The sequence below is a fragment of the Teleopsis dalmanni genome, chromosome 2, assembly GCF_002237135.1.
Source record: "Teleopsis dalmanni isolate 2A chromosome 2, ASM223713v2, whole genome shotgun sequence".
Taxonomy (NCBI): Eukaryota; Metazoa; Arthropoda; class Insecta; order Diptera; family Diopsidae; genus Teleopsis; species Teleopsis dalmanni.
The window spans coordinates 121,697,905-121,708,731 of NC_051847.1; the positions used below are offsets into that span (position 1 = coordinate 121,697,905).

The 10,827-nt window shown below is 29.5% G+C and overlaps 2 protein-coding genes across 2 annotated transcripts; both read right to left on the bottom strand.

Annotated features, from left to right (window-relative positions):
• Positions 1–2,241: 2,241 nt before the first annotated feature.
• Positions 2,242–2,907, bottom strand: LOC119685954 (thioredoxin-2-like). Its single transcript, XM_038100374.1, has 3 exons — positions 2,853–2,907; positions 2,541–2,687; positions 2,242–2,482 (listed from the first exon to the last, which is right to left on the bottom strand). The coding sequence occupies exons 1-3, from the start codon at positions 2,871–2,873 to the stop codon at positions 2,321–2,323; spliced, it is 330 nt and encodes a 109-aa protein (XP_037956302.1). The 5' UTR covers positions 2,874–2,907; the 3' UTR covers positions 2,242–2,320.
• Positions 2,908–6,141: 3,234 nt separating this feature from the next.
• LOC119675605 (thioredoxin-2-like) lies at positions 6,142–8,384 on the bottom strand. The gene is made up of 3 exons (XM_038086811.1): positions 8,295–8,384; positions 7,764–7,910; positions 6,142–6,308 (listed from the first exon to the last, which is right to left on the bottom strand). Exons 1-3 carry the CDS (start codon positions 8,382–8,384, stop codon positions 6,159–6,161), a joined length of 387 nt encoding a protein of 128 aa, XP_037942739.1. The 3' UTR covers positions 6,142–6,158.
• Between the last annotated feature and the right edge of the window lie 2,443 nt (positions 8,385–10,827).

The following is a 10,827-nucleotide window of genomic DNA, read 5'->3' on the forward strand; positions in this document are numbered from 1 at the left end:
ATCTACCAACATAAACTTTGTTTAATAATATTAATATAAAATATTTAAGCAATTGTTGTTTACCTTGTTTATTTCGGCATCATCAGTTTCATTTTTGCTTTTAAAAAAGGCTTCGTTTATTTGTTTACGCGCTGCATCCAAAGTTCTCTCGTCATTTCGAAATACAACTTGTCTCGTTCGATGTAATTTTTTAAAAATTTGTAGAACCTAAAAAAATATGTTTTATTTAATTGTTGCCTGCATTTAGTTTCACGAAAATCTTACGCGTTTTGGGTTTGCCATTCTAACAAAATATTGTTATTTAATTTTGAAATCAGCTGAGAATATAGGTTAGAAAGAAACTAACCAATAACTTCGAAAATAGTCTTATATTTTACAGTGTTGCATTCCTAAAAAAATTATTTCGAATTCAAATAAAAAACAAAATTACATTCCGTAAATGTAGTTCTAGTTCAAATTGATTTTTTAATTATAAAATTACAGTTCTGTGTTTGTTTTTAAATCAATCTGAACCTGGAAGCATATGTCAATTTACATATATTTTACATATATTTTATTTAAACAGGATTTATATATGACATTCAATTCATAACTTCTGGCCAACTCATACTGCACATTGTAGTTGAATTGTCCGACTTACATCATAACAATATCAAATAAAACTTACATTCTTATTCTACATATAAATACGACAACTAAAATTGCAATTAGATTGTTATTTTTACATAATCCAGCTTAAACTAAATTCGTAATTCTCAATAGTAGAATTGATTCAATAATTCTCTTAAACAAAAACAACAAAATATTGCTGCAGCACTCAGCATTTTAATTTACAAAAGTCTTAATAAAAATATACACAAAATATTTTGCGCAAATTGTCACAATAAAAAAACTTCTACTACTCACCACGAAATGATGTGGTTCACCATTCAATTCTTACCCAAATTTCTTACAAATCATATTTTTTCTTGATTCTTCTTCTTGAGTTACTGCTATTAGGCACTTTTACTCTATAAATGCTGGGGGTATTTGGATGACTTATTCCACGTGCTTGATTTTTAAAAGGAAAATGCTATAAGCGATATTTGTATTTAAAAACGCAATTCCTGCATGCGGTATTTAGAAAGAATAGTGCGATTTGCAGAAATAGAATAAACTCTATTTTTTTAATTGTAAGTAAATCTGCAACTATATAAAAAAGTTGTAAAAAAAAATTTTTTTTATATATACAGATCTGACAACCTCAAACTAAACTTTAGTACAGCAAAAGTGTACTGAAGTGTTCCAATTTGAAAGATGAATAGGTATTGACGATCTGTCATGTTCTTTCGCGATATAATAATATATTTCTAAGGCCATATTATATATATATAAATGTATTATTTTATTATTATTATTAATATTTTATGGTTCAATCATTACTATCTATTTATTTGTTTTTGTTATATTGTAATTACGCTATACAATCTTTTATGATTTGCTATTTTTATTGTCAGAAAATAATGACAAGACATACAAGATTTGAAATACTACAAGATAATCAATATATCATATACTAACGAAATTTTATAAAAATTACTAGATCGAGATTCAGGGATTGATGCGTCGTAAACCACACAACGGCTAGTTAAAATTTTAAGTTAAAATAACATTTCGTTACTTAAAGCAATTAAAAAGATTTTAATCTATATAAACTTCTTTCTCGTCACGTTATATTTGCATACATAACTGTAGGTCAAGAAGGAAATGTGGCTTACATGACGATATTACCGGTCTAACCGAAGTAGTATTTCAAAATAAAAAAAGAGTACACTGAGTACCACCCCCTTCCCCTCTAATTATAATAGATCGATTGTGTGGTATGGCCATGAGCAATCAGTCTTGTGCAGCATTGATTTTTTAAGTCTATTGAATGATATACATATAATATAGAATTTTATTGAATATGAGCTTTCCATTTATATAGTCTTTTGTGCTCGTGAATCTGACCAACTCCTGCTTTGCCTTCCAACTACACTCATGTACATGACAGTCGCAATATGTTTTAACGACGGAATAACAGCACATCTCCCACAACTTTTTATGGTTTACCACTTTTAAAAACTTCTTCAAAATAGATCAAAATATTCCAGAAATTAATCGGCATACTATCCAAAAGACATTAACATGTCTTGCCACTTGGAAAAACTTAATTCATGCTGGGTATAGATGTGATGTTAAAATAGTTTTTTTTACATTTTAAAGAAAGTATATTTTGTCAAATAGTAGGTAAAATATAGTTTTGCGGTTATAACGTTAAAAGTTTTAAGTCTAAAGATTTTTATAAATTGTCAGGAAGTAATTCTGATATACACTGGGACAATTGATTGGCATCTGCGCCATGAAATTGTTTTACTGCCTCCTTGTCTTTAATGAAGGTAAATGTCGGAAAGCAAGTCACATTATATTCCGAGGCTATATCCTGGTGTTGCTCAGCGTCGACCTATGAAAAACTTTTTTCTATTAGTACCTTTAAACTTGTAAGATTATGAGCACTTTACATTAATTACAATCAGATTATTTGAATTCTCCTGAGCCAGTTGTTTAATTTCAGGTGCAATCTTGTGACATGGAGCACACCACGAAGTCATGAAGTTGACTAGTACCAACTTTTCACCAGCATTCTTGATTTGACTTAGAAAATCAGTCTTAAAAAGAAGTATTTATAATAAATTTATTTTGTAATAATACATTACCATAAAATTCTTATACAATAAAACAGTTATTTGTTAAATATTGAATAAAAAAAAAATAAGACAAAAAGGTAAAAATTATATATATAAATATAAGAATAGGACACTTTGCTTACTTACATAACCGTTTATATCACTCATCTTTACTTATTAGTCTATATTTTTTACAATAAGAAAAAATTTTAATTGCATTTAATTTTTTAAAGTCAATTTTGATTTTGAATAGTTAACTTTGATTTCTATATTCTAATCATAAATCTTGATCTTCTTGATTCTTGATTGTTCTTCTTGAGTTAGTGCTATTACGCACTTTTACTCTATAATGGCTGGAGGGCTTATCTCTACCCCACACTAGGCTTTAACTAGGCTAAGAAATCATATCATTTATTTGTCTTTTAATTGATGACGGACTTTAAATCAGCATATCTTCCTGAGAGTCCAGAAGTGGACTTGAGGATTGTTAGGGCGGGGTTAAGTAGCGTATCAACTTTAGTAAATAATTTTAGAGCTCTGTCTTTCATATATTTTTTCACTGAGTCAATCCTAAGATCTCTATGTATGTCTGTTGATCTAATATACCATGGAATGTTAAACAGTCTTCTTAAAGCCACCTTTTGAGCTATCTAATCATAAATGTTTTTTTCATAATGCTTTTGTCAGTTTTGTTCTGAAAAGCCCTTCTTCAACATATCTGCCGATATAGTACACAAGAGTTTCCCATGATAATATAATATTGTTCTTTAACTATAACATATAACTTAAAAGTAAAGTACAATTTTACTAAGATTTTTTGCTTCCAAGAACGGCCGGGTCTACGTTCCGGAGCCACTCGTCAAAGACGACGAAGTGCCGTTCGACCACCCCCAAAGGGACTTCACAAGCAGGTCCCGGCGGGTTACAACAACAACAACAACTGAGATTTTTTTTTATATGTAACTCTACATCATGATAAACAAATCTTATGAAGAAAGTATGGGGGTGGGTCACATTCTACGCAAACCTTTCAGCGAAATCGCATATGTCAGTTTAAAATGAAGTCTACAAGAAAGAAGAAATCGCATTCGACGAAAAACTATATGGAGATTGACAATTAACAGAGAATCGAGCGAATCTTTCAGTGAACTAAGAGCTATAGCGCGTGATAGAAATACTTGGAATTTTTATTTTTGAACATGTCAATAATAATAATAATATATCTTAAACTCTTAAACATCTTAAAAATATTTACTCACTTAGTTGACCATTACAGACGTGAGTCATTCTTGACCGCAATCGAGTAGTCTCCGCCAGTGACCCCGATCAGTTGGTTGCTGTTGCCAATTGGTAGTACCGATTGCACCCAAATCATTGGTCACCTGGTCCTTCCATCGCAGATGCGGACGTCCTCTACCGAGTTTTCTATCTGCGGGTACCGAATCACTCGAATTTTTTTTCTTTATTTGACGTATATACCAACCTACTAAGTCAAACCTAGTAAAACAATGAACAAATAAAGGTTGGTCTGCGTTTGCAACAATAACAAAATTAAGAACGCTCGGAATATTCAACTTCAAACCAGAATTAAAATAAATAAATTATGTGTTTCCTTTTTCGGACACTACTTCAAGTAACTAAACAGTTCTATAAATATATACCCACAAGATATATTTAGATTTTGATGGTCAGAGGTTATCTGAAAAGTTAGGCTTTGGCATATAACTTAAAAGATTGACCTTATAAAAAATGAATATACACTGTATTAATTTATATAAAAGACAACAAAACACTGTTTTTGTTTATGTTTAATGAACACCACAAGAATACATGATAAAGAAGAGACCATGCTGCAGAGCTGCTATCATTTTCGATTTTAACACTGAAAACCCATTTTAACAAAACTGATTTGATTATTTCGCTTTACTTATGTACAGCAAAACACGTACTCATACATACTTTTCAGACTTGCGAGGATTCTAAAAATTCTGCAGAGCCAACCGATCGGTGTGCTAATATTTGCAATGTTGTAATCGTTGTTGTTGCAGTAACCCGTGGATATCTATATGGCAAATAACAATAAAGGAATTACAAATACAAGGGTTAGGATATGTTTGGGTAAAGGAAGCGTGAAAAAGAAGACGATTGTTTGGAAACTAGAGGATTAATTGAAATCAACCTGAGTGAAGGCGGAGAAACCTAGCCACTTCCTTGGGACGTAGCTATTGGTGTGTGCATTAGGACCTGAACAGAGATGAGTGATATTATACTTATGCGTGACAAGCAACTATTTAGCACACGGCTACATCTTGAACCCAATTGAATTATAACAGTTCTTGCTACATGGCGAAGACGTCGCTTTTTCCGGAAGATTTGGTTTTCCATGGTTTCATAGAGAAAACTACATCTGTATGGAGAGCTTAGTCGGCGTTTGTTTCCAATTTTGTGAACTTGATGGATTATACAAAATTGGATTTGTAAAAGGTGCCTAAGGAAAAGATGAAAAGACAGTGTGCAGTAGGATTTAGAAGAAATGAACATTAGAAAGCGAAAAATAAAAGCAAAAAACAGTGAAGAATGGAAGAATGTTGTTAAACAAGCTTAGGTCTTACATAGACTGTATAGTCACGGATGATAATGATGAATTGATAAATGCTTATCAAGGTGCAATGTTATGTACACTTCACAATAGCTCCTAATGAATTTATCTTGAAGTGATTACTTATTTTCTCACACTTTCATTATTTATAATATATAACAAAAATATTACACAAAAATAAAATAAATTTGGGGCCAACTTAAGCACTAAAAAGTGAGTTTATTATGATATATTATTATTACATTTTCTTCATATATTACAGTTGTCTGCTGAATAAAATATCTTCCTCTGATCTGAACTATAAGTTAGTAGAACTATAAGAGTGATCTATTTCGAATAACTACGTGTAGTGTGTGATCCCAATAATACAACGGAATACTCAACTAAGATAAGCTTAGATAGATAGACCTATTGGCCCCTAGAATTACCAAATAGATAATTCTTGATTCTTAACTAAACAATGAAAAAATAACTGATATTTGCCACTTTTTATAATTTTACTGCAATTTAATAATTATGCCGCTTAGTAATAAATATTAATGCTGTTACAAAACATATATGACCCAATTTATTTGATATAAAAAAAAAAACGTTTATATGTATTTTAAAGAAAATTCTGAATTTATTGCAATTTCAAAGCATCTACATAACAAAATTTATGAAAATGTGCTAACAATTACAGTTAAGAGATAAAAAATAAATTTTTTTAAGTATATTTTCGTTGGTGTTTCTCCTAATAATGCAAAAAATTCAAACTTTCTGTTTTTTATGGAATTTAAATAATTACGTTAACATATTTACTTAACACATCTTAAAGGAAAAAATTGTCTATTTAACTTTTGTGTAATAACATTTTATGCCAATCTCTCTATGTAAGATGCCAATTTTTCAGCATTTGCACCAGCAAATTGCTCCTTAACTTGTTTGTTCTTGATGAAAAGGAAGGTTGGCATGCTGGAAACATTGTACTCCATAGCAATTTCTTCGCATTCATCGACATCAACCTAAAAATAAAAATTATTTAATATCATTTTAGTAAAAATATTACTTTTATACACTAGATATAAATTAAATATATGTATATATTATATTTTTCTGCTGTGATGAGACAGAGTCTATGGAACATCTGATCACCAACTATGATGCACTAGGCCGCAGAAGAAATAAAATTTTAGATGCATACCAACTAGAGGATGAAGACTTTCGAAAACTCCCTCCGAAGGAGCTGGTTCGATTCCTCGAGATACTGAATGTTTAAATACAAACGGGTCCACAATAGATCAAGCTGGTCACGGTGCATAGGGGCCTTAACCTAACTTCAAAGCCCTCAATACCATTGATCATATTATTCTAAAAACTGCAGACAATATGATCTACATTCTACCTAAATAAAATACGAAGCTTCGACTATGTTCAAAGTGAGTACAGATCTACTCTGAGGTACTCAGAGGTCTTCTTAGACAACCAAGTGACACCTGCGCCTTGCAACTTAATTGCAAGAACAAAAGCAACAATGTTTAAGAAATTATATGTTATCATGGAAAACAAAAACTATACCTCTCAAGAAACGGTAAACAATACCATATCTCTATTTACTTACAAAAGGGAGGTTTTAGTAAATGTATTTGCTAATAAAAAAATATATTATATTCAGAATTGAAATAAATTTTTTTTTAAAAACTTCAATCTTTTTATTCGGAAAAAAATACTTCTGCTATAGGTTTTACTCACCTTTTGTATAATGAGGTATTATAAAGTAATAGATTAAACTCTTTAAAATATAAAAGCCAAATATTGTGTATTTACTAGAAAAAAAATTGAACTAATTATATCAGGTAAAGGTTAGTTTTAGAAGTAAAATAAAAATATGAAGATATATATATATATGAATCTTAACCAAATTTGAAGTATGTTTTCATAGTCCTGAAATGACAAACTAATAAAAAATAAAAAGGTAGAAGAAGTTAGAATTTGATTTATTGACAAACATATTCTAAAAATTGGTCAACCTCAATGTGACAGATGAAATATTGTATTAAAAATAAATAAAAGTTTGGAATATAATATTTTATCAAATTGCTGCTGTTTCAAATGATTATTTTTAAATAATTAAATAACAATTATTTAATTATTATTAATATATGTATGATTAATTAATTTTATATAATCTTTCCATTCGTTGAATCATAAAACCTTGTGCAAATTCATCACTTAATTTTAAACGATAATCTAAATCCGGCTAGCATAAAGAAGTATTTGTTAAATACATCATCTATGACTCAGTGAAAGAGATTTCTTTATGAGGAAATAATCTATGTACATGAAATGTAAGTTTTTCTCATTGTAATTCTTAGAAATCTTAAATTATGTGGTATCAACAATATTAAAATATAAGTAATTTGTTAGTATTTTATTATAATGATGACATAATACATAATATATATTGTTTTGTGACGTACCTTAATAACCACAACCTTTTCCGAATGTTCCTTGGCCAATTCTTCCAATTTAGGTGAAATCATTTTACATGGGCCACACCAGACGGCGAAGAAATCGACAACAACCAATTTGTCGCCAGCATCTTCAAGTTGTTGATCGAAATCAGTCTAAAATATATAAAAGAAAATTAATGTTATTATCTTTAAAATAATAAAGTTTTATTAATATTTATATAGAGAAATTTATATATGTATGATATACAGTGTTGTGCATAACAAAAGCAACCAAAATTTGCCCATAAAATAAATAAGTTTTTTGTCTACTTTTTACTTTTCACTCAAAAACTTGAATACACAGTTTTATTTGTTATTGTATTAGCTATTATAAAAAAACAATAAAATCTACAATTCTTCATAACGGGTTAAATAATTCACAAAAATAATGAGATATTGCGAAATGCGGCTGTGCAGAACAATAGCAACTTTATTTATTATATTAAATTTTTGTATTATTTTTCTAAATTTTGTATAAAGCCTTTTGCTTTTTATTACTTGGGCACTTCTACGGGTCATAGGTGATATTAAATTGTTAATAAAACTATTTGGAATTTTATACCATTCATCTTTCATGACCTCAAACATTTGGAAACTTTTCGACCCCCAAAGCGAAGTTTGAGAATACCAAAATGTTCTCAATTGAATTAAAATCAGGTGTTTGGGCTGGCTAATCTAAAATTGGAATTCTATTTTTCAAAATCCATTCTCTTATCAGCTTTAAGGTGTGTTTTGGATCGTTATCGTACTGATATACCCGTCGGAGTGATATTTCTCAACCGCCATGGGGTACCATATGGTTTTCTAAAATTTTTTTGTACACATGTTGGGCTATTATTTGATGAATTTCATGAAAAGGTCCAAGTCTAAATCCTGAGAAGCACGCCCAAATCATTACTGATCCATCCCCATGCTTCACCGTCGCATGCCAGTTACGCGGATACAAACTTTTTTTTTTTTCGCGACGTACTGTGCACATCCTATCACATTTAGAGATATTAATTTTCGATTTATTGCTGAGAAAAACTGTTTTCCATTTAACAAGTATTCAATTTTAGTGATATCGTTCAAAATTAATATTAATATTATTTCATATTAATATTAATTAGAGCAAAACAAAAAATCTAGTTCTTTTGCAAATGCTATTTAGTTAACCTTGGTTTTTTGACTGGTCTGTAACTTTTGAAACCTGCTTCAAGAGTACGCCTGCGTACAATATTTGAGTCCACATATAGTTTAAGCTCATCTACGATCTTTTTCGACGAAATGAATGCTTTTTTTTTTGTAATTCATATGATGTTTCGATCAATTCTATGAGTAGTCTTACAAGGGGCTTCACCCAAATTAACCGTTTTAACGGTATTTTGTCAAATCACATTTTTTTATAAGCTGCGAAACAATAAACTAATTAATTTTAAATATTTTGGCTATTTCATTTGAGCACTGCCATTTAAATATCTTTCAATTCTTGCTTCTTTAAACTTCAAAGTATACGTGTCACGAGCCATGATAAAAACGTACTTCCATTACTTGATTTAATATTGAACTATTCTGTGTTTATGTTCTAATTTGCTTAAAAACATTAATTACAGCATAAAAATGCAAAAAATCAAAAAAATATTTTGCTAGAATGCACTTTGGTCATAGATCTATCATTGATCTTGTCTCAGTTGCTATAGTTTTGCACAGCCGCATTTCGCAATATTTTATTATTTGTGTGAATTAATTAACCCGTTATGAAGAATTGTAGATTTTGTTGTTTTTTTATAATAGCTAATATAATAACAAATAAAACTGTGTATTTAGATTTTTAAATGAAAAGTAAAAAGTAGACAAAAAACTTATTTATTTGATGAGCAAATTTTGGTTGCTTTTGTTATGCACAACACTGTATATGTCGACTTATTAAAATTTTTAAAACATTGAAAGTAAAGCTGAAATAGAATATAGTTTAATATCTACAACATAGAGAGGTTCGAAGAACGGCCGGATCTACGTCCCGGGGGCATTCGCGGCCACCGACGATCAAGTGCCGTTCAACACCTCCCAAAGGGACTTCACAAGAAGGTCCCAGCGGGTTATTACAACAACAGAATTGAATATGAAAAAACGAATTATGCTGTACTGATACTGACACATTAAGGAAAAATAATTGAGTGCCCTTTTATTAAACAAAGAATTAATTAAGTTTAGTATACGTTTTGAATGTACTACTGATACCAATTACTTTGGACTGTGCATGCAAACCAATGTATAAAAGAAAACTAAACTTAGTCTTATTATTAGACTAAGTAAAACAGTCTTCCAGAAATAATTTTGATGTGAATCAAAAATAAAAGTAACATTTGGAATTGCACGTTGGTTATTGTCATGAGTTGTTATATATGAATGGCTATTCTTAAGATCGGCTATAGTCGAGAGGAACACCCTTGGTGAATTGTTCTGGACCAAAGATTAAACATAATTGGTTGCTGAATTATAAATTGAGTAAGCTTGCTTAATATTTTTTCTGTGACTTAGTTGGACACTATTGCTTCGTTATAATTGCAGTATAATAATATTATTTCATTTGAGATATTTTAATTATTTTTGAATTTTGAAGTTAAGCTTTGGAAACACATCTCGCTCACAGCATAATAACAACAGTTAGTATAATAGTTAGAAAATAATATTTAGTATTTTTTAGTTCTTGCTATTATTAACTACAACATTGGATATAGAGGTTTATATAATATTAAAATGTTCTATGTTATATCTCAGTAAATTATATCAGATTTCGTGACTGAAATCTTAAGATAGTATTCAAATAAAAAAAAAAACAAAAATTGAAACAAGTATAGAATTTCTCTAAAGTAAATGAAGAATAAGAGCTTGTTTTGTTATTGAGAATAAATTTGCTAAAATTAATTACTAAATCAAGAATCTCTTTATTAATCAGTTGGCAATATGTGAAAGCAAATAATTAAAAAGTAGAATTCTATTAAGCGTGAATACAATAATTCTTATTAATTTTATAATATATACTAAAATA

Excerpts from the sequence above, each read along its gene's own strand:
- LOC119685954 (XM_038100374.1), bottom strand. The coding sequence starts at position 2,873 with ATGAGTGATATAAACGGTTAT. Across the intron at positions 2,688-2,852 it reads TGAGTGATATAAACGGTTAT|ACTGATTTTCTAAGTCAAAT; the intron begins GTAAGTAAGCAA and ends CTTCTTTTTAAG. Across the intron at positions 2,483-2,540 it reads ATAATCTGATTGTAATTAAT|GTCGACGCTGAGCAACACCA; the intron begins GTAAAGTGCTCA and ends AGTTTTTCATAG.
- LOC119675605 (XM_038086811.1), bottom strand. The coding sequence starts at position 8,384 with ATGTTTGAGGTCATGAAAGATGAATGGTATAAAATTCCAAATAGTTTT. Across the intron at positions 7,911-8,294 it reads TGACCCGTAGAAGTGCCCAA|ACTGATTTCGATCAACAACT; the intron begins GTAATAAAAAGC and ends TATATATTTTAG. Across the intron at positions 6,309-7,763 it reads AAAAGGTTGTGGTTATTAAG|GTTGATGTCGATGAATGCGA; the intron begins GTACGTCACAAA and ends TTTTATTTTTAG.